General features: G+C 45.3%; 2 protein-coding genes across 3 annotated transcripts; one reads left to right on the forward strand and one right to left on the reverse strand.

Annotated features, from left to right (window-relative positions):
• Positions 1–1,452: 1,452 nt before the first annotated feature.
• LOC308464361 (6-pyruvoyl tetrahydrobiopterin synthase-like) lies at positions 1,453–8,738 on the reverse strand. 2 transcript variants are annotated; one of them, XM_080983729.1, is made up of 6 exons: positions 8,067–8,341; positions 6,733–6,806; positions 5,916–5,938; positions 4,035–4,091; positions 2,338–2,408; positions 1,453–1,920 (listed from the first exon to the last, which is right to left on the reverse strand). In XM_080983729.1, the coding sequence occupies exons 1-6, from the start codon at positions 8,168–8,170 to the stop codon at positions 1,710–1,712; spliced, it is 540 nt and encodes a 179-aa protein (XP_080839855.1). In that variant the 5' UTR covers positions 8,171–8,341; the 3' UTR covers positions 1,453–1,709. The 2 variants fall into 2 exon arrangements, with proteins under 2 accessions (XP_080839855.1, XP_080839856.1); XM_080983730.1 differs by lacking the exon at positions 4,035–4,091 and having other exon boundaries at positions 8,067–8,738.
• Positions 8,739–10,624: 1,886 nt separating this feature from the next.
• LOC308464366 (6-pyruvoyl tetrahydrobiopterin synthase-like) lies at positions 10,625–22,746 on the forward strand. Its single transcript, XM_080983738.1, has 6 exons — positions 10,625–10,827; positions 12,578–12,657; positions 14,155–14,177; positions 16,130–16,186; positions 16,870–16,940; positions 19,191–22,746. The coding sequence occupies exons 1-6, from the start codon at positions 10,739–10,741 to the stop codon at positions 19,330–19,332; spliced, it is 462 nt and encodes a 153-aa protein (XP_080839864.1). The 5' UTR covers positions 10,625–10,738; the 3' UTR covers positions 19,333–22,746.
• Positions 22,747–24,630: the final 1,884 nt, after the last annotated feature.

Consider the following 24,630-nt stretch of genomic DNA (forward strand, 5'->3'; position numbering starts at 1 on the left):
TTCTGCATATTTTCAAATCTTTTCAGTGATAACAGCAATGTTTTAATGTGCTTTGTACTCTTTTGGAGAAGTTGGCTGCTGAAAACGAAGGGGTGGAGAGAGAAACAGACAGAGGAGAGAGACAGAGAAAGGGATGCCCTGATTCTGTTAGGGATTCGTGTTTTGTTTTTTGGTAACACAACGTTGCACCTGCAGGAGCTGACAGGTGGAAATGAGGTCTTCTTCCCAGGGGCAGTATGCTAAGAACCAGACGACCGCCTCCGTGTCTGGAAATGTTGCTTTCATTCATTAGGTCAACCTTCACCATATTGGTACCCTAAAAATGTTTTGGAGTACAACAACCATCAGCCCCACCCCACCCAGAATTGAGCTGTAGTCCAAAACATCTGGGAAGAGCACCAGGAACCTAGGAAACTGCTTTATAGTGAGTCACACCATTTGTCTGTCTATTTATTGATTTATTTAATAAAATTTATATACCGCTTGACGTAGATAAACCTCAAAGCAGACAACAAAAAGATAAAACAATAAAATTGTCACTAAAGACTTGCAACCATAATTTAAAACATAAAAATTTAAAGGTAAAAGAGCCCTGACAGAAGTTTAAAACTGCAAAAAACTAGACTTAAAACAAATTAAAATCAAGAAGGCTCAAAAACAGAGTCTGCAGTGTGTGTGTGTATAGGTGTGTGTCATTCTGAACTTTTTCTATGGTTTATTTCTGAAGATCATGGCACAAGTAAAAAGGTTGGCCTAAGGGGATCCCCATTCTGAACTTTCTTGACCCTGGTACCAATCTTACCTCAAACATGCCCTGGAAGACTCCTGAGCTCCTAATACCTTGAATAAAGATCAGTACATGTAATCTAGTTACCGGTAAAATCTAATCAACATCTCCCGTTAAAGAATGCTTGCTACCAGGCAAAATGCCACGATAACAAGGAAGCAAAGAAGGAGAACCAGTTTAGTCATTGCTCACTAGGATTATACTTTTTCAACTTTTAATTAAGCAGAATAAACAAAATGGGAAATTTTGGGAAGAAACAACAGAACAATCAAACTATTGGAGTTATAGAAATCGCTCCTCTCAAAGCCCGCTTCCCGTTTTCATTAGATTGCACTGGCTAAAATTAATACAAAAACCTCATATTCTCAGTGGTTTGTTAGTGCTCCAAGGTCCAATAACGAACCTAGTCACACTCTTTACATCATATGTTTTGCCCTTAAGTACAGGTATACTCTTCCCTCTTCATTCCTTGACTTGCTATTAGCGTGGGGTTCAGTGGCAAAATTGTCACTTTCCACTCACTTTCTGTAGGCTTTTGAGAATAGTTAGGGATTCTTTCACTCTTTAAATCAAGGTGTCTATGTACTGTAGGGTTTGCTGGCTGCTTAAATTTAAATTTTGCTGTCTGAAGCAGCAGTTATATATTCTCTCACTTTCATTCCGTATCATAAACCAAACTTTTTTTATTACTTTTGTATACGAACCTCTTGTGAGCATTGGGTTAGAGGAAAATTCACTCATAATGGATGCACATCATAACTCTAGCCAAAGATTCTAAACCCCTTGGCAGTGTGCGCATGAATACATGTAAGTGCTGGACATGCCTGTGGGTTCAGACTTTGTAACCTGTGAAGGATCAGTGGATTTTCCCCAAGCCCACAAATGGAGCACATGGCAGGAAGGGCGCAATCGTGACCAGCAGTTACATATTTTTAGGACTGCTACAAAGCTTCCTTTGGTCATCTGTGGGGGGCATTTTGCAGGCGTTCACGACAGTCGATGGAGCTGGCATTTCTCCCCTATAGACAACGCTGCTCTCATCTGTATCGTAGAGTTTTATTTTATGAAGAGCCGTTGCAGGCAAGTGCTTTTGGAGGTTCTCCCAGATGAATACAGCGAGATTCTCGGTTGTGCTGGAGATTTGACAGAGACAGAATCAGGGCATTAGGCTTGTCTGCATCTTTCTTGCATGCGACTTAGAGGAACACAAGAGAAAGTGGCGAGTGGTTTGCTGAGGCTTTAATAAAAGATGTGAGAGCTGGACAAAAATTGAACACAGTTGAACTATTCCTGTGATTTGTTTTAACTCTTTTTAATAGTGAATTTTAAATTGTTATAACCCTCCCAGGAACCTCACAGGGATCACACTGGGTGCAGAGCCTTGGGGGGCACTGCAACTATGTTGTAGAATGGAAGGCGAAGGTTGGGGGAGGGCACCAAATTTTGGTGTTGCACAGGGCGCTGCTGAAATTTGAGACCCCGTGGTCCACTACTGACAGTGGGTAAGGTATATGACTATCATTATCGTGAGCATCATCCTGGTTTCTTACCTTACAATGTTGGTAAAGTAGGAGACATCTCGGTCAAGATCCTTTTTGTCAAGGGGCTTTGTGATGGCTTCCTGGGGAAGGGCAGAAAAGGATACTAAGCAAGATAAGGCAAAGGATGCGAAGTGAGTAGCAAAGAGCAGTTAACTATTATAAATTCATTTAGTTTCCACAGAACTCTGTTGAAGAATTCTGCACCAAGACAAGCCAAAATCTTACACCAAGTATAATTTAATTCTTCAGTTTGAACGTACTATATGAATGTGCCTATAGGGATATTCATATAAGCCTATATGAATATGAGTACTTGCTTTGAAGAAGAGGAGTTTGGACTTGATATCCCGCCTTTCACTCCCCTTAAAGAGTCTCAAAGCGGCTAACAATCTCCTTTCCCTTCCTCCCCCACAACAAATACTCTGTGAGGTGAGGGAGGCTGAGAGACTTCAGAGAAGTGTGACTAGCCCAAGGTCACCCAGCAGCTGCATGTGGAGGAGCGGGGAAGCAAACCCGCTTCACCAGATTACGAGTCCTCCGCTCTTAACCACTACACCATGCTGGCTTTGGGCAGTGTGCGAGGAATTCTGCTTTTATTTTTGCTACAGGGCAAAAAGCTATGTATAGAGTATCGAATTCTTATCATCAGTGGAAGAAAATGTTACCCCCAATCTCCTCCTCCCCCTCTGCTTTAACTTTGGAGAGTTCACCAAATATATTCAAGCCTAATAGGGCCACAAAGGATAGGAACCAGCATTTATTTATTTTAAAAAACTGGGTCTTAGAATGCTGAACTTTATGTTCAGCACCAAATTATGAATTTGTGTGGTATGACTGCAAAATACATGCAAGGCCCTGTATCACAGAAGAGTTTTTTTGCTGAACCTATTCCTTGGTACTTTGAAAAGCAAGCAAACCAACAGCAATATTTTGATTAATCAGTTTTACTTTGTGGCATAGCAGGATTGTTAAAATAATTGTTATTTCCCTTATGCACATATGAGTTAACTCGGGGGTGGAGAACCTTTGGCTCTCCAGGTGTGGCTGAACTGCAACTCCTATCAGCCATGTCTGGTAGGCCAAACATTTCCCTGAGTTAACATGAAATTCATTGCAACAAGATACAATGATGGTCCCTAGATTGGGATGCTTTTAAAGCTACTAGTTATGATGGCTATATGTTACCTTCAGGTTCAGCATGCTTGGGAACATGAGCTAGAAAAGGCGGTTATCCTCATGTCTTACTTACATGTTTCCCATTGGGACATTTGGTAGAGTCACTCTGGGAAACAAGAATTGCTAAAACAGATGGAACCTTTCATCTGACTGAATAGTTTTCTTCCGACATTCTTAGTATATGCTCATTTCTCCAATGTCCTTCCCTCTCTTCTTCCCCGCAAGGCAAAATAAAAATAGATGGCTCACTAGGCTGACTGAAATTGCAAAAGGTTTTAGTTTGCATTTCAAACAGACATGCCAGCTGCTGGTTTGCAAGTCCTTGAACAGACTTTGTGATTGACCGCTTGCGCTCTCAGAATGAAAGCTGGGTTATGTGAGGTCTTTTTCTAATAAACAGCAGTCATCAACCTTATGAGAGTTGGAAAGCTGGGAAGTGCTGAGCAGATTTGGGCTAGAGAACCATTGCCCTCCCCTTTGTGTTTACAGTTTCAGCCAAAAATCACCCAGGCACAATCCAGCATCTTTACCTTCATGAATGCTTTCAACTCCTCCAGATTTATCACCATCCCAGAAGTGGGATCAATCTAGAAAGAAGATCAGTGGGCATCTCAGCAATCTATGGACAGGTGATTTTGTGGGAATACAATTTGCACTTTGAATTCCTGATGGCCGCTGGAGAATTTCTGCAGCCATCTAGGAAAGAAAAGTCTGGGAGCTGGCCAGCACATTATAGTCAAATATACCCAGGCATGACCCAGAGGTTAGTGGCGACCCACTCCCCGCTGGAGGGTGTGGGCATGAAGTCTATTGGAATTAGTCTCAGAGCCTTCTGCATGGCACTCCCAATGACCCAGAACTTTGTGTCTAGTTTATCATGGCTGCCTCATGACATGCGTGTGCAACCTTCAACATTTTTTTAAAGCATGGTCCACAATCTCTATGATCGGACGATGTGGGCTTTGCAGGTGGAAGCTTATGCCACAATAAAGCTGCTTGCCTTTGAGGTGTCACCAAAGCTGCAGCAATGGACTAATGTGGCAACACCACTCAGAGTTAGAGACTTGGCTCTTACGGTTACAGGTTATCAATATAATAGCTAATAGTGGGGTGGAAAAAAGGTCCATTGGGTACAATCGAACTTGCAAGCTCCAAAATGAATTGGGAGCTGCCTATTCAGTCTGGATCACGTAGGAGAACTTCTTGGTGGTTAATCAAAATAATAAATTTAGATATACATGGTGTCTATGCGAAAAAAGCCTCTAGCTCTGTTGTTGTAGTAGTAATAGTAGTTTAGTCATTTAGTTGTGTCCGACTCTTTGCGACCCCATGGACCAGAGCACGCCAGCAGACTAGTTCAGTAGACGTTAGCATTTTCAGACCAGGGATCCATCATTAGCCCAAACGTGCATTTGGAAGCCCACATTTTTTTATACCATATATTTGTATGGTTGTAGGTGTTGCTACTGCAATCCGCATTAGGTGAGGCTGCAACCCACCAACTAGACAGATGTTCTAGGCAACTTAGCAGCTCACAATATCATAAATATAACCCTTAACACAAGCCAACTAACCAACAGCAGAACCCTAATGCCTTTCCCCTCAAATGTTCTGTCAATTTAATGTTAGGATTATGCACATTCATGGGCTCCTGAATCACAAGCCTTTAATACTCTTAGTAATTATATTTCATGACAATAATTATTTCTAGGGTTGCCTTTTTAAATGTGCATTACATTGTCTTCATGCAAACGTAAATATGAATATTGTCTCTGTGTGCATAAGCATATGTAAAGGTAAAGGGACCCCTGACTGTTAGGTCCAGTTGCAGACGATTCTGGGGTTGCGGCGCTCATCTCGCTTTACTGGCCAAGGGAGCTGTCGTACAGCTTCCGGGTCATGTGGCCAATGTGACTAAGCTGCTTCTGGCGAAACCAGAGCAGCACACGTTTACCTTCCTGCCAGAGCGGTACCTATTTATCTACTTGCACTTTGATGTGCTTTCGAACTGCTAGGTTGGCAGGAGCAGGGACCAAGCAATGGGAGCTCACCCCATCACAGGGATAAGAACCGCCGACCTTCTGATCAGCAAGCCCTAGGCTCTATGGTTTAGACCACAGAGCCACTCACATCCCTATAAGCTTATGTGCTTTCCTTCAAACCACATAATGAAGACTTTCTGGAAGATGGTAAGTTAAGCTCTCATCACGTGTACTGTAGAATAATACCAGCCTGTTGGTCAAATATAATTTTGGCATTCTCCATTTTTCATGATAATTCAGTGATGAGCAGGTTGTAGTGGAATGAATGATGTTCATAGAAGAACAAATGAGCCAAAACACCTCTTGAGTCTGCCAGTCACACCTAGCTACTCATGGTTTCTTCCCTACGCCACCCATGGTTTTACTTACTTTTCCATGGACAGTTACCACAACTAGAAGAGAAGAAGAAAACAATTAACTCTCCAAGACCAGCAATGTCTGCAGATCCTCCTTTATTGCTTGTTCTGGAATGGGGACAGTGTTGGAATCTCAAGGCAAACCTGTCAAAATGTGAACTTGCACAAAGCTGAACAAAGAAAATTAAGCTGATACAGCAGCTAACACATACATCCTTTGAATGGTGAATGGATGCAATGGTGGTTGAAACAACAGACGTCTGTTTTGCTTCCAGGCTATTAATTAACTCTGAAAATTCTCCATCTTACCAAGTTCCTCCTGGTTACCTTGATCCTGACTTATTCCAACCCAACTTTGCAAACACATCTTAATGCACTGTCACCTGGTGCTATTTCCATTTTAGTCCACCTGGCCCCATTGTTCACCCCTGATTCACCTTCCAAGAGTGATTCCAAAGCACTCAACCTCTTGTTCCACCACCTCTCAGCTGTGTTTAGGCTCCCGCCATTCGATTTGGAGGTTCTCTACTCTTCTTCAAATCCTAGGCTCTGTGATTCTATCCCTGGCCATTTACTGGCATGAGGAACCTTATGGGGATTGACTATGTATTCAAGCCATGTAACAGACAAATATATCCAGCCTCTGCTGTTCCACTATGTATCTGCACAACAGATGGAGAGAATTGCAGGACTACCGGGAGGCTCGAATTGTCAAGAGAAAATTCAGGTGGAAACCCCCAAATAAATTTTCAACAGCTGCTCTACCCTCTACCCCGTGGTGGTGTTAAAAATAAGCAGGATCACCCACAAAGTTATTCAGACCACCTCACCTTTATAATTGTGTCCATGCATCTGACTGCACGGCCCAAACAGCTTCATATTCTCTGCGTCGCTCAGCATCTTGCTAGAAAGAAAAATAATGTGTCACTGGTGAGCAAGCAGCAAGCCTGGGAGCCAGCTGACACTGTGCAACCCAAGGGGCTAGTCCTATTTCTGGTTTATTTTTTGCATCTGTTGTTCCGGATGGGTCCCACTCAAACAAGGGGTGCACAAAAGCAGCATTCCCTCACTTGGCACTAGCACCCAACAGGACAGCTGTGCTTCTCTCTCATAACAAGCCTTTAAGGAGCCTGGTATTCACCAGAATGACCTTTCAGTGGCACATAATTTGGAAGTGACTGGTTCTTCGTACCTCTGGGAATTTACATTTCTAGCTGAAAGATTCCCTCCCCTCTGGTCCCATTCCCCAAACCCTCCCATTTCTTCAGTGAATTCAAGATGCTGAGCATTAGTGCTCCAGTGTTAAGATAGTGCAAACCCAATCCCAGCCACTAACAAGGCTCACACCTCTCTTTGCTTTCAAACATTCCCAGCCAGCTCCCCCCCCCCCCGGCTTTTTAATACACCATCAACTTGCTTTGCATATGCTTGCTTTCCCAAGTGAGCACTGGACAGGCACAGGTGACTTATGGGTAGCTTTCCTAACATCCAACCAAGGCTGCACAGATGGACTCAGACTCATTACTGTACACACATTCTGGACAGAAGGGGCTGCATTCATCTCTATGCTCCAGCAATTGTGTGAGCATTGGGTGAAACTTTGTGCACGAATTATTATGTTCCAAAGATTTAATTTCACAAGCTGGAGGAAAGAGGCTAGTGCAAGGTACATTTAAGAAATGGAAATGTTTCTGAGCAACACCAAAAACCAGCAGTTTACAGTCTCTCACCCCAACCCTTGCCTTGTTACCCATGCCTCTTTCATTCCTCCCTTCTTCCAGTTTTCTTCTCTTACCCTGTTGCTTGACTCCCACACTTTTTCAGCCTAGATGGTAAATTCCTTGGGGCAGAGAGCTCCCCTCTCTCTTTGGCCTATGCTACGCTGCAAAGTGCACTTCCATTAATGGTGCAGCGCAGCAACAAGAATAGCAAGATTTCCAACAAAGCACTTTACCTATGACTGCCACAGCAGTGAATGTGGGGAAAGCATTTCTATTTCCTAGATGCATTAGATATTAAAAGCATCAACCTGCAGTTTTCAAAAGTTTTAAAATCCCCCAAAGTCACATTTTTTCAGCCACTGGGTACCAATCCTCCAGCCAACAGCTGTGCATCCCAGATGTATCCCCTGTCAGAAACCACCAAATCATTGGAAGCAAGTTACCAGGCCAGCCTATGGGAAGCACTAAATGTAGTTATCCTGGAGAAGGTCACTGTCCTCGGTGGAGAGGTTGTTAGGATCGTTCTTTGAGACCCCTGGTTCTGCATTGCTGGAGTTGAGCTGATCTTTCCTCGGAGGGCAGGAAGAGTGAGAGGCTCTGCTAATGACAGCAGCAGAGGAGCCACATCCTAGATAAAGACCAGCCGCTCATCACATGATCAAGTCACAGAAGAACTTTATACACTACATCTTGGAAGCTGAGATCATGGGATGGATAGAAGAACCAATCAATTGACCCAGAAGGAACGTGGAGCGCATGATTGGCATGCTGAGGTTTCTGGGTTATTATGTGGCAGCTATAGTTAAAAGGGTCTCATGTGACGTCACAGCTGTTCCCAATCCTGTACTCAGTGGCCAGCTACATGCGAGTGGGAAGCAGGACCCGGGTGCAACTGCACTCTCAGCTTCTGCGGTTTCCAGCAACTGTTTTTCAGACACATACGGCCTCTGAACTTTTCCGTTGAACTTACTGGAACTTACTTATGAGTAAACATGAACAGGATTGTAGCCATGTGTCACAATTTCTTTTTTCTTCTTCTTTTTTTTTCAACTTAAATTTTTATTAGTTTTCATCAGACATACATTCCAATACATTCATTGTATTAAAACATTTCATACATAACATTAGCTCTATTGAGCTTTGGACTTCCTTCCTCCCCTTCGGTAAGTACCATATATTTTCTTTATGTCACGTATTTTATACATTTATCTATTTGATCATAAGCTGTTGAAGTTAATCAAATCCTGCCAGTGTCTCTAAAGATTTACAGTTGTCTCTTATATAATCCAAGTATTTACTCCAATTTTCATAAAACTTTTGTTCATCCTGATCTTTTATTCTCCCCGATATTCTAGCCAGTTCCGCATAATTGATCATTTTGACCTGCCATTCAGTAATAGTTGGTATTACTTCTGTTTTCCAATTTTGGGCTAACATAGTCCTTGCTGCTGCCGTGGCATACAGGAATAGGTTTTTATCTTTCTTTTTAACATCTTTTCCAACTAGTCCCAGTACCACAATTTCTTCAGTGCTGGGAGCAGCAACAGTGGACAGACTTGACAGTCAAAAATGTTTGTTTCCTCAACTATTGCCAAAAATTGTTCATTGCCAGCATCTGTTCCCTGTGCCTTTATTTATTGTCGCAGTAGGACAAAATAGTGGCTGCGATCCAACACAAGACTGGATTCATGCCTATGGGTATGTTCAGCTGCATATTGGCTTGTGGCTACTGCATTTATCTGTGTTACCGGAAAAATCCGAAGGCTCCCTTGGACAAAATAAAGACACCAACCAGGATAACTTGGAGCAAAACAGCAGCCTGTAGGCTTGGCCTTTATTGAACTGTTGCAACAGGGTGTTCCCCTCACTTGCAAGAGAGAGGAAAAGACCCAGAAAGACGGTGTGCAAGACCTTATAAAAACTTTTGAAATTCCCATCCTCTAGGTCAAGCCCACCCCCAGAAACATCATGCATACATTACAGAAAGGAGGGGTTGACATCATGCATACATTACAGAAAGGAGGGGTTGAGGGAGGAGTTGTGGTGGTAACCTGAGTGTCCTGTCACCTGGCTGGTTCCTCCTTCCCCCCTCCCCATGAGTCACTTCCAGGAGACAAAGGGGAGTTGGCAGTTTCCTGCCCCCAGAGGGAAGATCTGATCATTGTCCTTTGTTTCAGTCCATGCTGAATCCACTCCCATATGCAAGTTCTTTGTGATCTTGATGGTCTTCTGTCTAGAACCATCAGGGTTGGCATAGCAACTGGGCAGGGCTCCTGTGGATGTGCTGGGATGGTGAAGGGATTATGGCTGACCAGAACCAAGCCACCCCCCTTTGATAGTCCTTGTCATATGGAGTAAAATAAAAATGGAACAGTGCAAATCCGATGTATGGTTGATTTTTCTATGAATTTATAACAGAAGTGTGGCATGTGTAGTGTGTGAGTGTGAGTGTGTGAAGTTTGCACAAACTGAATGATTGGGGTGGGGGGTTTTTGCTACATCTGGAACGCAAAAAAACCACAACAGCAACAGGGCTAGTCAGAGACAAGGCCAAGAAAATGCTGCGTTCATTCATACTACGGTGGTTGTTGTTGCTGTTGTAGTAGTAGTATTTCAATGCCAATATCATTTCAAGCCAACTGACATCTATTCAGAGTAGACCCATTGAATGTGCATCGATTTAACAGGTCTAATAATGACTAGCGTTGCATGCAACCCTAAACCTTTCTACCGAGTATTTCATCTGTAATTATAATGTGAATGCTTTCCGCCTTTAAAGGGCACTGGGGAGACTGGGCTTGCCCTGCCTTTTGCCAGCTCTGCAGCCCTTCACGCATATTCCAAAACCTTTCCGAATGAAGCAACGCCCCCCCCCCTCCATCTGCGTCATCCTCTTAACAGACTGACACAACAGCTCTCTTTCCCTTTGCAAACTTTCTCCAACAGTGGGCAGAGGATGGGGGAAGAGGGAGAAGGAAGAGGCTTCAATTGCCGCTACTGAGCTTGCGCCTTCTGCCCGCCGCGCAGACTCAGTAGCGCCCCCTCGGGAAACCCAGAAGCGCGGGGCCCCCGGCGGCGGAAAGCGAAGACCCCCGCCCACCTGCCCGGCGTTGTCATGGCGTCGCCTTCGCGCTTCGCCGGGCCTAGCCGCCTGGCCCGGGTCTCCCGCTGCGTCTCGTTCAGCGCCTCCCACCGGCTGCACAGGTGCCGGGGAGCGGGGAGGGAGCTAAGAAGCGCCCCTCTTCGGCTGCTTGCTGGGAACGAGGGGGCAGCGGGCGAGCGGAGGGCGCGCTCATGCGCGGGGGAGGGGTCTTGCGTATGTATGTATGTATATATGTGTATGTATATGGGGAGGGGACGTGCGCTTCCTCCCTTTGCACCAAGGCTCTGTTTTCTTTGCAGCAAGATCGTGGCTGAGATTCCCGATTAAGGTTAAGGGAGGTGGTGGCTCTGAGCATGTGCAAAGTGCTGCCCGAAGAAGCAGTAAGGAGGCACCCCCTATACATATCCCCTCTATATGGAGCCGTTCTGTGTGTGTGTGCGTGCGTGTGAATTTTTTTTGGCTCCAGGGCTCCACCGCAGAATGGTTGGTCATCCCAAAATCGAGCTCTAAGCAGGCTTTGTGAAGTTAAGGGGGATAGAAAGGATGTGGGGCTTCCAAGCTCCCTTTGCTGCAGAGCAAGGTAAATGTGCTGCTTTGATGGGTCAGGACTGGGTTCAAGGCACAGGTTTCACTTAGACTAGGGCTGAACCCCAGCACCTGTTTGCAGTACCAAAGTGTGTTATGCATCCTCCCCACTCGCCACTGAGCAACCATTATCTAAATTGCATAGGTAAAGGTAAAGGGACCCCTGACCATAAGGTCCAGTCATGACTGACTCTGGGGTTGCGGTGCTCATCTTGCTTTATTGGCCGAGGGAGCCGGCGTATAGCTTCCGGGTCATGTGGCCAGCATGACTAAGCTGCTTCTGGCGAACCAGAGCAGCGCACAGAATCGCCGTTTACCTTCCCGCCGGAGCGGTACCTATTGATCTACTTGCACTTTGACGTGCTTTTGAACTGCTAGGTTGGCAGGAGCAGGGACCGAGCAACGGGAGCTCACCCCGCGTTGCTCGGTCCCTGCTTCTGCCGACCTAGCAGTTCGAAAGCAAACCTGGTACTAATTCATCCCTCTTTCCAAAGCATGATGATGACGACGACACACATTTGTGTTTCACAGTAGCCATGTAAAAGAGGAGAAGTGGAGATTTGTATTTCCACACATGCAGTGGACATAAACTAGGGTGATGCACCCAGCTGTGGGGCTTCATAGTTATTGGGGGGGGCATGGAGGGAATGATACACTCTTCCCTTTTTCCTTCTGTCCCTAAACCTGAAGAGGGGCTGTGACTTTTCAGCTTTTCCCATCCTTACACACCTACTAAGAAATACTCAGTGTACTACTCGGTGGGGCTTACATCTGAGTAAATATTTTTAGGGTTGGGCTGTAATCCTTACATGTGAAAATGTGCCCCGAATTATTTCTTCAGCTATTCAATCAGCTCTTTCAGTCCTTTTAAAAAAAATCTCTTGACTAATTTTTTTGCCTCTTAACTTTCTTTTATTGTGGGTTGTCCTTGAATCAGTCTTGAATGACTCCAGTGTTTTAAAAATTATGCATTTTACAACTTTGGAAAGGAACTACTGGTTACGAAAGTTCAGCCCTCTTGTGACGCTTCTTAGTCAGAAAAGATAAGGGACAAAAACCTCTTGTTTATTCTCTGGAGATGGGCATGTTTAGAATAAGACCCCATCCAGAAACATGTGTAAAACTCACGTTAAAACTGTAGCAAAAACAAAAGTTGCCCCACCAGGTTAGTGAGAAAGCACGTGTGTATGCATGCACACATGTTTTCACATGCTTAAATTGGTGAAACTGGATTAGTAACAAGCTCTTTAATGCACTTCTCCACAGTAACTTGCTGAGTGATGAAGAAAACAAGAAACTTTTTGGGAAATGCAATAACCCCAATGGACATGGGCACAACTACAAAGGTGAAGACCAGCTAATCTGAGCACTCATGTACAGCCATACCTGTGTGTAGTTTTAAAACTCATGACATTAGGATGAGATTTGATCCTGGTCTTACTAACTTAAGCTCTACTAAGCTACGACTTGTTGGTACGTATGCCTGATAAACTTGCTGTATTCCATTGGGTATATAATGCAGGAGATATTCCTGTGTGGGTGATAAATCCTTTGCAGGAACTTCTTATGCTTGAAAAACTCAGTGAGAATTCACATCTCAGTAGCTGAGCAAGTGCTTTGCAGACAGAAGTTTCCAAATTCAATCCCACACATCTCCCAAGTGGAAACTGGAGAGCCACTGCCAGTCAGTACAGATGATAATGATCTAGATCCTGGATGTCCCACCGGTTGACTGCTATCAACAGGTCGATCCCCGGGTGCTAGCAGTCGATTGCAGTAGATCATGGGCTCATTTTCCTCTGCGTGGGAAAAAGAACATCTGGCGATTGCCAAAATAAAGCTGGACGTTTTATTGTTTACTGAGCGATCGTTTGTGGAGCCCCCCTAAGAAAGCTCAACAACTTTGGTCCCCCCCCCCCCAAATGAGTAGATCACTGCCATTTGTTTATACTGGGAGTAGATCTCAGTCTTTCAGAGTTGGACGTCCCTGATCTAGGTGAACCAATGGTCTCACTCAGCACAAGGCAGCTTCCTGGATCCTTGTGTTTTAAATTTGAGGAGGGGATGCTCAGCTATGTGAACCACTCCCTACCCAGCCCCCCCCCACCTTGATTCTGCTCACATTCTACAGCTCAGATGGGAGTGATTTGGAGGGCTGGGTGGGGGAGAGAAACCCACCCCCAGGGGACTCTTGAATCACAAGACTACCCCATATGGGGCGGATGTGCTCCTCCAGTAGCTTTTCATAAGTAGGCCTTCAAATAAACCCGGCCACAAACTGATGTATGTTCTCCCTGTTGGTTTGCATGTGGGAGGTGGGGAGGAATATTTGGAAGGCTGCTTCTGGGGAGCAGCAGTCCATCCACCACAGGACATCCTTTTGCCATAATGGACACTCTCCCCCCCCCCCCCATAGGGTGGGCTTTTTCTCTCAACACCAGTTTTTTTACCAGGAGCAGTCCTCATTATTCTGAGTATTTGTGTGGGGTTTTTTTGTTTTGTTTTGCAAGCATTTGTTTTGAGTACTCAGAAAAGTTGTGGAAACTGGGTGCTTGCAAAAACACAGTTAGGTAAATGCAGAATTGATCGTTATGCTCTTGTATTGCTAGTTAAATTCAACAGAGGAGAAGTGTCTGAAATGGCTTTTCCATATAATAGTGCCTCTTTGTGGCAGAAAATCAGAGGTGTTACCGGTATTTTGAAAGCGAAGATGTAGGGAAAAAGGGTTCTTTTTTGAAAACTTTTGGCTGAACTTGATGAGTATCTCTATGTATGTCATCATAATTGATTTGAAACTCACTGTGACTTCATATTTTTTTTCTCTTTCTGCTTCCCCTCCCCAGTGGAAGTAACTGTACACGGAGAGGTAAGTGTAAACTTTTCAAGGGTTTTGAAGTACATTTCAGATTGTTTGGCACCAATGTGCCATTTTTTAGATTCTAGATAACAACCAACCTGGGTTTTATCCAGTCTTTATTTTGCAACATTTTGGTGAGTCACAGCCCATATTGTGCCTTTTGGATTTCAGCCTAGAAAGAGGAAGCTATTCTCAGTGAGTGCTAGTCGTGAGGGCAGAAAAAGGGATTTCCTTCATATTGTGGGAGTGACTCATAAGAACATACACAGATCCCTGAAGGATCAGGCCAAAGCATTCTGTTCTCACAGAGGCCACCAAGATGCCTGTTACGGGGAACCTGCAAGAAGGCCCTCAGAGCAACAGCATTCTCCCTACCCACAATCCTCAGCAATTAGTGTTCAGAAACATATTCCCTCTGACAGACTCAGTCATAATTTTGAATTTCCAAAATTTCCAAGGCACAAAACTGTTTGTCTTGTACATCCAGGATTTTCTTCCTTTCTTCCAAGGTGTGGTGCGTCACCCTCTGACCTCAGAACTCACCATGGGGACTGGGCATCATGCCCAAGTGAAGTTTTAGGATTATCTCAGCACTCAGAAGGCTGCTTTCATGTATACTTTACCTTGCAATGCCTGCAGTTGTTTTTTCTTACTCAGATATATGAAACTGGTGCTGTGGTGGTTATTGTCATGGAGAGGTGAAGGCAAAATGGTCCAGATTATGCCAGTGTTCAGTAGCAGAACATAGAAACCTGTCTTGAGTCAAACCATTTTTCCATCTAGCTCAGTATTGTCTACACTGACTGTCAGCAGCTCTGCAGGGTTTCAGACATGGAGTTTGTCCCAGCCCTACCTAGAGATGCCCAGAATTGAACCTGGGACCTTCTGCATGCAAAGCAGATGCTTTATCACTGAGCTACTGTCCTTCCCCTGCTTTGCACACAGAAATTCCCAGGTTCAACACTCCCACATCTCCAGCTGAAAGGTTTTAGGTAGCCAGTGGTGGGAAAGCCCCGTGCTTGGAACTCTGTCTACCAGAGTAGACTATGGGGCTCAGTGGGCCAATGGCCTGGATCGGTATAGAGAGTTCCTTGTTAGGGGTTCTGAAGAGTTACAAGGGGCACAAAGCTCCAAACATTCCCCAGATCATACTGTCTTTTTCTTACGAGATCTTATTACCTAAAAAATGCCCAGGAAAAAAATGATTTGATGGCTTAGATCCAGTTGTACTGGGAATCAGATAAAACGTCTTTTATCTGAGAGATGTCAAGTTTTAGAGAGTAAAATACTGATGCTGCTGTCTTGGATAGATCTAGCCTGTGACTTGTAGGAAGGAGAACTTCCTAAAGCAAAAGAAGAGTCATTCCTTTGAAACAATTTCTCTTCTCTTCTCTTCTCTTCTCTTCCCTGCCCTGTACCCTTTCCTAGTTTTGATTTCAACAACAAGCTTTGTGATAACAAACTTGAACAGAAGAAACTTCTGTCCAGCACCAGAAATTCCAGAGAGCCTTCCTTGATTTATTGCTGCTGTTGAGGGTGCTGTGATGTTGCTTGCAGATCGTGGCTACAAAGTCCTAGCAAATCTCATAATGCAGAGCTCTCTGTTCACTCACCCATTGCACCAGACCAAAGTCCAGTGTACTTGGCAAGCTGTGAGCTTCAGAAATCTTACATTTTGGCTCTCAACAGAGTGGCAAGGCCTTCTGTTGCTGCTGAGTTTTGAACAGGGGCTATGAGAGGAGCGGTTTAGCAGCATGAGATTTCGGATACCAAGTTGTGTGCCTTTCTTTGGACTAAGACTTAGAGGTAGTCACCGATAGGCAAATATCTCTGCTGTTTATGTTATGGAAAACATAGCTATTTGCTTCTCGTCAGGCTTAAGAACATAAGAAAAGTCCATCTGGTCCAGCACTCTCTGTTCTCCTTTGGCATCTGGTTCAAGCTCTGTCCTTGTTTTGTAGATTGATCCTACTACTGGGATGGTGATCAACCTCACAGATCTGAAAGACTACATGGAGGTAATAATGCCCTATTTTTTATAGTAGAAACGTTGTCTACAGTACTCCTCCAGCCCCCAGCCCAGTGTATGCTGCAGGGAATAGTGGGTTGTGGGGGCAGGAGGCTGATGCAGGAGAGAAACATGACTGGGAGAGCAATGAACACAACCTGAAAGCTTTTGCATTTTCCTTCAGACAGGTAGAGGAAAAGAGGCAAGGGATGCATCAGTCCTCCTAAACTAAGGCCAGAGGGCGGGGGAGAGAGAGCAGAGCAGTTGCTTGTCTTTCACGATCTGGAAAAGGAGGAAATTCCTCCAGATCAATCAGTGATACACCTTATAATCCAAGCAGTGAACTATTCATCTCCCGCTTTGCTACAACCTAAGAAGAAACGGCCCGTTGAAACAGTTATGCATCATTGCAGACCTGTAATAAGAACCAACAGCATTCTTATTTACGTTTTATTTATCATTTATTTTTATTACTCCCTTTTTCCAGGGAGCTTACGGTGTCTTAGGTTTTATCCTCAGAACAACCCTGTGAGGCAGGCGAGGCTGAGAGACGGTGATTGCCCCAACGTCATTCAGTGAGCTTCCTGGCTGAGTGGGGATTTCAACCCTGGCCTTCCAGGTCTTAGTCTAACACTACTATGCCGCACTAGACATGGACATAACTGTTTAACCTCCTTTCCTCTCTATCCTTAGGAAGCTATCATGGAGCCTCTTGATCACAAGAATCTGGATAAAGATGTTCCCTACTTTGCTGAAGTCGTAAGGTAGGGGAGCTTTCTGCCTCTCATTATGAACTGGGGCTGTTGAGTTCCTCTTACACAGCAAGTCCTTTTTTGCTTTTTTATCATTGAATTGTGGGAATACTGTGGACCTAATTGAATTTTGAGTTCATTTGACAAAGTCCTCTGTGATATTTTGGGTAGCAGGCATGTTCAATACTGTCTTGATCAGGGGTTGGCAATCTGTGACCCTCCAACATGGTCAGGGATGATGGCAGTTGTGGTTTAGCAGTCCCTGGAGCAGTACCTAAACGGCTCAGGACCGTCTCTTTCCATTTGCACATACCCAGACCCTGAGATCATCTTCTGAGGCCCTTCTTCGTGTGCCCCCTCCTTGAGAGGTCTGGAGGGTGGCAACACGAGAACGGGCCTTCTCTGCAGTGGCTCCCCATCTATGGAATGCTCTCCCCAGGGATGTTCGCCTGGCGCCTTCATTATACACCTTTAGTCGCCAAGCAAAAATGTTCCTTTTTAACCAGGCCTTTGGTTGATCTGATTTACATCCTATGCCCTTTTAAAATGTGGTTTTTTTGGGGGGGGGGCTATTGGGTTGTTGTTTTTATTTTTATTACGTATTTTGTGGTTTTATATCTTGATTTTATTCTGTGAACCACCCTGAGACCCCCGGGTATAGGGCGGTATATAAATTCAATAAATAATAATAAATAATAATAATGGAGGGCACCATATGTCCCATATCTAGGTAAGTGATAATGTGGTCAGCTGGGTTTGCAGCGGGTTGGAGAACCATACTCAAGAGAGTGTTTATCCATGGTCTTCATCAAACAGGAGGGAGGGTTCAATTCAGGTGCCACAAAGCTCTGTCCTAATCCTGGGACTCCATATTTTTTTTATTTTCAGTTGCTTAGATTGATAGGGGTTGGGTGGGATCCTTATCTTACTTGCAGATGACACGATACTGGAATGGGATTGCTAACATGTCAGAGGACAACAACAGATTAAAAATGGCAATTAAACAACAATTAAAAATGGCCTAGACCAAATGGTAATTGGGCCAAAACAACCAAAATGAAATTTTGCATAGGTATAGAGGGGATACCTGGCTTGGCAGTAATATTTTATTTATTTAAATCTAAATTTAATTTAATTTATTTAATCCCCACTCAGCCATGAATCTCACTGTGGCCTTGGGCCAGTCACATGTGTGAAAAGGATCATGGGATTGTAGTTGCTCTCAAGCTGGACATGTGTTAGCAGTGTGGTGCTCCTGTCTAAAAGGCTCATGCAATTTCAGGCTGCATTAACAGAATCGTAGTTTCCAAGTCACAAGAAGTAACAGCTCTACTAATTAGGCATAATTAGGCTGAACTAATTAGGCATAATCTGGAATATTGTGTCTAGTTGTGGGTGATGCACCTTAAGCAGCGTCTGGACAAGCTGGAAATGGTTCAGAGGAGGGCAACATAGAGGATCAGCGATATGGAGAATATGCCCTATGAGGAAAAATTGAAGGAGCTAAGAAGGTTTAGCTTGGATAAGAGAAGACTGGGGGCCAGAGGGACGTCACAGCCCTCTTCAGATTCCTGAAGGAGTTGTCGCAAAGAGGGAAGGACTAGATCTAATGGCTGTTGCACAAGAGAGGGCAGGTTTTGGCCGATCATTAGGAGAAGCTTCTTGAGGAGGTCAACAGTGGTAATTTTATGGGACATTTTATGTAGCTAGAAGTCTTTAAATAGAGCCTGGACATCCAACTGTTTGGGGGGGGGGCACAGGGAAGGCTTGTTCTATGGATTCCTTTCACTGAGCAGAGATTGGACCAGAAGACTTCCAAGGCCCCCACCAGCTCAAGGATCTTGTGACCTTTTTTTTTTACACTATATAGGCAGATTAATGTCACTTGCCATTCTTTTGTGCATGTCCCATTGGGTGGGAAATCTGTGTATGCAATGCTTGTGGCCCTTTCCAACTCCGTACTCTTGTTAGACTTCAAACCTTCCTCAGCAGTATATTCTAATGCAAACGCCCAGATAATCTGTTTTGGATGAGTGCAAAAAACTTTCTAAGCTTATGCAACTCAAAAGTGAATCGGTGAAAATACTCAAAGAAGCACAGGGGTGGACATCAAGGGTACATCCATAAAGGATTCTTGTAGATCGTTGTGCAGTGATCCACAGCAGCTTCTCCCTCTGGTGTAGGCATGTCCCGAGTGTCTGTGAAGATGACAGAAATCTAACTAGAAGGGCAGAATGGCTAACTCACTGTTCTTTCTTGCAGCACTACAGAGAATGTTGCTGTGTACATCTGGGAAAACCTCCAGAAGCACCTTCCTAAGGGGACTCTTTATAAAGTCAAAGTGTATGAAACAGACAAGAACATTGTTGTTTACAAGGGAGAGGGGACTGTTCTGGAGAAATGAAGATGCCTTTGTCTTGATGCCTTTGATCTAGTGCTGGTGAAAGAACCCAATCAACTGGAGGATTAATAAGCTTTATCTGCTAAGTGTAGCCATGAGAAATCTAGAATGTATCTTATTTGTTAAAGATATGCTATAACAGAAAGACAGCAAGGCTTTTGTGAAGGAAGTGAATCTTTTGTGCAGTTCTGTGCTGTTGGAATTAGTTGCTGTCTTGATGTGTCAAAGTGTCCTCTATTTTTCTAGATAGCGAGAAAGATGTAGCTTCTCTGCCCTTTTGTATCTGTTTCCATTTACATGGCACAAGAGAAGAGTCACACCAATTCAAGATCCTGAGTACTTACAGTCATACCTCATGTTACGTCCTCTTCATGTTACGTTCTTTCAGGTTATGTCCCGCAGCGACCCGGAAGTACTGGAAGGGGTTACTTCCGGGTTTCGCTGCTCGCGCATGCACACAAAATGATGTCATGCACAGAAGCGGCGAATTGCAACCCGCGCATGCGCAGATGTGCCACTGTGGGTTTCGTTCTTTTCATGTTGCGAACGGGCCTCCAGAACGGATCACGTTCACAACCAGAGGTACCACTGTATTCCATCTGGCAGCAGCTTTTCATGGTCTAAGGCAGAGAAGGTGTTTCACTGATCCCATTTTCTCAGTGGTAGGCCTCATTAGACCTGGAACAGATCCCATGTTTGGCCTGCAAGGCCATTTCCCCCAAATCAGAGGCATCCTCCCCCCATCTGATGGAATATGTGGCACCATGTGTGTGGCAGTTAAGGACTTGACTCTAGAGGAACAATTGGGGTACTTAATATGAGCTCCCAATTGCTCCTTGCCAAGTGGGGCTCGCTGACAGCTGATTAGCACTGATAGAGATCCTCAGTGGGATCGGCTGCTCCAGGCTGTTCCCCAATGGGAGCTCCCTAGTGCAGCTCAGGGGGCCTTATTGATAGCTGGAGATCCCATGGATTAAACTTGGGACCTACATAGAAAGCATGTCCTCTCCCATTGAGTTGGCCATGGACTTTTCCCTTTACTCCTATCAGGGTCCCCAGTTCAGATCTTATGTCTGCCATGATTTTAGGCTATGTTCACACACCACTTCTCAAATTGATGCAGACCGAGCGCTTGGTTTTTCTACGTAGTCCACACACAATCGACCTCTGATGCATATTTTTTTTGCCCCTGAAAAACACTAATTGAGAAAACTGGTTTTACTCCAAAAATAAAAGGTCGTTGCAGACTGAGTCTGCATTACCCTGCAGTGTGTCCATTTGAAAACATGTAGGTGGTCCCAGATATGTGTGTGTTTGGAGCAGGGCAGCTACACCCACCCAATGATATCGTGGATGGGTGTATACAAAGATTGCTGTCACCATTCTCTTCATTCATTGGGGCTTGTGCAGGGAGGATAATAATAATAATCATCATCATCATCATCTTCTGCCGCTCCCAGCTAGTCACCAGTCTAGCTGCCGCATTCTGGATTAGTTGTAGTTTCCAGGTCACCTTCAAAGGTAGCCCCACATAGAGCGCATTGCAGTAGTCCAAGTAAGAGATAACAAGAGCATGCACCACTCTGGCGAGACAGTCCACGGGCAGGTAGGGTCTCAGCCTGCGTACCAGATGATAAACAGCTGCCCTAGACAGAATTGACCTGTGCCTCCATGGACAGCTGTGAGTCCAAAATGACCCCCAGGCTGCGCACCTGGTCCTTCAGGGGCACAGTTACCCCATTCAGGACCAGGGAGTCCTCCACACCCACCCGCCTCCTGTCCCCCCCAAAACAGTACTTCTGTCTTGTCAGGATTCAACCTCAATCTGTTAGCCGCCATCCATCCTCCAACTGCCTCCAGACACGCACACAGGACCTTCACCGCCTTAACTGGTTCTGATTTGAAAGAAAGGTAGAGCTGGGTATCATCCGCATACTGATGAACACCCAGCCCAAACCCCCTGATGATCTCTCTCAGCGGCTGCATGTAGATGTTGAAAAGCATGGGGGAGAGGACAGAACCCTGAGGCACCCCACAAGTGAGAGCCCAGGGGTCTGAACACTCACCCCTCCCCCACTTTCTGAACACGACCCAGGAGGAAGGAGCGGAACCACTGTATAACAGTGCCCCGAGCTCCCAGCCCCTCTAGACAGTCCAGAAGGATGTTATGGTCGATGGTGTCAAAAGCTGCTGAGAGATCCAGCAGAACTAACAAACGGCTCTCACCTTTTTCCCTAGCCCACTGGAGATCATCAACCAGTGCGACCAAGGCAGTTTCAGTCCCATGATGAGGCCTGAATCCCGACTGGAAGGGATCCAAATGGTCCACTTCTTCCAGGCATGCCTGGAGTTTTTCAGCAACAACATGCTCAATCACCTTGCCCAAGAATGGAAGATTTGAGACTGGGCGATAGTTGACCATGTTGGCAGCATCTAAAGATGGTTTTTTAAGAAGCGGTTTGATAACCTCTTTTAGTGGGTCTGGGAAGGCTCCCTCACAGAAGCATTCACCACCCCACGAAGCCCATCGCCCAGCCCTTCCCGGCTAGCTTTTATAAGCCAGGATGGGCAAGGATCAAGGAGACAGGTGGTTGGTTTCACTCGTCCAAGCAGTCTGTCCACATCCTCGGAGGTAACAGATTGGAATTGATCCCACGCAACTTGACTAGACAGGACTCTAGCACTCTCCTGCCCCGGCCCTGCTCCCATGGTGGAGTCTACCTCTTCCCGAATCTGACTGACTTTATCTGCAAAAAACTTTGCAAAATCATTGCAGGAGATCATGTGGCCTGTACTGGGCCCCGATGTAGCAGGTGGTTCCGCTAAATTGCGAGCCACCTGAAAAAGTCTCCTGCTGCTGTTTTCTGCAGATTCAATAGAGGCGGTGAAGAAAGTCCAAGGGAAGTTTTTCAAAGTATCAAGTAACCACAGCCACCCTTGTGCATGGCAGTATGTGGAATTGATCTACACTGAAAGCAGCATGTTGTAGATGAGTGTGAACAATTCCAGCCTCAGAAAAACTACACTTTTGCACTTCAAATGGGTTAGTGTATACACAGCCTCAAATGGTAGCTCTCAGCAAACCACACTTTTGAGTGTCACTCTTGGGATATGGGAATAACCAGTGCTCTTTTCTTTCTTTTTTAAGTGCTGGTACTCACCATGAAGTTGTTCCAGTAAGTGCCACACTTTTAACATTGGGGGTTGGGGGAAGGTGCTGATACTGCGTTCCCTTTAGTACCCCTAGGAAAAAAACCACTGGAAATAACCATTTCCCCCTTCCTTGCAGGGTTGTTGAAAGGACCACAGAGGTAATGTAACCATATAAATGCTCTATAAAAGCTACTTACGTTGTGTGCTGCTTCCACTGTGTGATTCTCCTGACCAACAGTCATTAAATGTTGATTTGTTAATGGATTTTGATTCTCCACGTCTCTTCCTACGGTAAAGAGAAAATTGGGAGCAGTCGCAAAAGGTGGAATGATTATGTTGGAGGGGGGAAGGATTAAGGCACTTGGTGGACAGATGACTCTACTCTACTATACTATTGAGCTATTGGCTCAATGGATGCACACCTGACTGTTGAATTCTGGGGATAAATGACAAGCTGTTACACTCATGCAAACCGTCAGGTGCCAGGGTGGGGAATTTGGGGTGTGGCAAAACATCCCTTGTTTGGATGCTGTGTATGTGGTTGTGGTTGTACGCAACAGTCCAGCAGGAAACTGGGCACCCTGGAACTCTTTGAAAGCTCTTTGAAAGCTAGTCAAGTGGTGCTGGTTGCAGAAGTTGGCAAGATTGGGCATTGTTGCCGTCTTGAGCAGAAAAAGCCACCGCCACCCTGGCCATTCTCACCCTGCACCTCTTACAAACTAAAAGGTCTGACTCATAGGGGTTTGCTTGTGGTACCCCAGAGCTCTCAGCTGAAACAAGGCCTGTCTTGTGTGGGACTGTGGTTTGGAAGTTGATTGGTGGTGTTGCCACTCCATTGATCCTCGCATCTCTGGGTGTGAACTGAGGACTCCCATTGCAAAGCACTGTGTTTGAAGGAAAGTGCCACAGCCAGTGGAACAAATGCACACTAGTGAAACGAATACATGTTCTTCCCTGAATTATCCCTGCTTCTATTTCCCTCCTCTCTCTGTTCTCTTCCCTGTCCTGAATTTTAGACAAGAAACCCCTTAAGAAAGAGGCCTGTTCTCCTGTGCCATGCATAATGATCACTGCACTATGGAAATGAACACCAGAAGTCTCTGCAGGGGTGCAAGGTATGGCATTTGCTTCCTTGGCGTGTTAGTATCCCTTCCCCCAAAAGTTGCTCAGAGCAGCATTTGAGCCTCACAGCACCCCCTGCTGGCTCTGACTCACACCCTCCTTGTGTCTGGTTGAAACATGCCATTGAACTCTTGATAATACCTTTTGCTTCTCTGGATGGAGTATAGATGCAGGGCCGGCCCACTCATGAGGCGGACTGAGGCAACTGCCCCTGCTGCTGGAGAAGCAAGAAATGGCTGTGGCTTCCGGTGAGATCACATGGACTTCACCAGAACCCAGAAGCCACAGCCATGTGACTCCAGTAATCAAGGCAGTGGTGTCAGCGGGACCTCCCCATTTTGCCCCAGGTGGCAAAATGGGATGAGCTGTTCCTTTATAGAGGTAGGGGTGTGTGTGTGTAGGAAGTAGTCTACTGTATGAAGGTATCCTTTGCATCTGATGCTCTGCTTTGCCTCTGACCCTGCTCACAGTCACCACTGCCATGTGCCCCCCAGAAGGGAATGAGACCCTTGGTCTGAAAAAGGTTCCCCAACTCTCTTTGAGCTGGAGACCCAGGGCAAATGGCCTGCCTGCTGTCCTGCCCCATCCCAGCCCCCTAAATCTGTTTGGCCCTGGCTGCATGTTAAGAGTTGTCCTTGGGTCCAATTCCAGCCTCTGCCCTGGATTTATGGAGTGGCTTTGGGCTAGGCATTCTCACTGAGCACCAGTCTTCCATCTGTAAAATGTGTGATGGTAGTGGGGGAACAATGGTCTTGGCAGGGTGGCTGTGATAGGGAAAAGTCATCATTTTTCCCTGGTTTTAGTTTTTAAAAGGTAGCGTGTTGTTCATTGAAAACAACAACAATCCAGAATTTGGCCATGCTTTTATTATGACCAGTGATTAGTAATCGAGAGTATGTGGACTCTCTGTTTTATGGACTTAACAAGTGATTGTTGTAAATTCGTCTCCATTAGCAATTTAATTCTGTGTGTGCCTCACAGTGGGGAGCAGACCCTGCAGTGCACTCTGCGCTGACGGAAATGCAG

This window comes from Podarcis pityusensis (genome assembly GCF_964106645.2).
Source record: "Podarcis pityusensis genome assembly, chromosome: 15".
In the NCBI taxonomy this organism is placed as follows: domain Eukaryota; kingdom Metazoa; phylum Chordata; class Lepidosauria; order Squamata; family Lacertidae; genus Podarcis; species Podarcis pityusensis.

Bases quoted from the DNA above. Each gene is read 5' to 3' on its own strand.
- LOC308464366 (XM_080983738.1), top strand. From the start codon at position 10,739: ATGGCGTCGCCTTCGCGCTTCGCCGGGCCTAGCCGCCTGGCCCGGGTC. The intron at 14,178-16,129 runs GTAAGTGTAAAC...CTTGTTTTGTAG, and splicing joins AAGTAACTGTACACGGAGAG to ATTGATCCTACTACTGGGAT. The intron at 16,187-16,869 runs GTAATAATGCCC...CTCTATCCTTAG, and splicing joins ATCTGAAAGACTACATGGAG to GAAGCTATCATGGAGCCTCT.
- LOC308464361 (XM_080983729.1), bottom strand. From the start codon at position 8,170: ATGCAGAACCAGGGGTCTCAAAGAACGATCCTAACAACCTCTCCACCG. The intron at 6,807-8,066 runs GTAACTTGCTTC...TTTTCTTTCTAG, and splicing joins GCTTCCCATAGGCTGGCCTG to CAAGATGCTGAGCGACGCAG. The intron at 1,921-2,337 runs GTAAGAAACCAG...TCAAATCTCCAG, and splicing joins TACTTTACCAACATTGTAAG to CACAACCGAGAATCTCGCTG.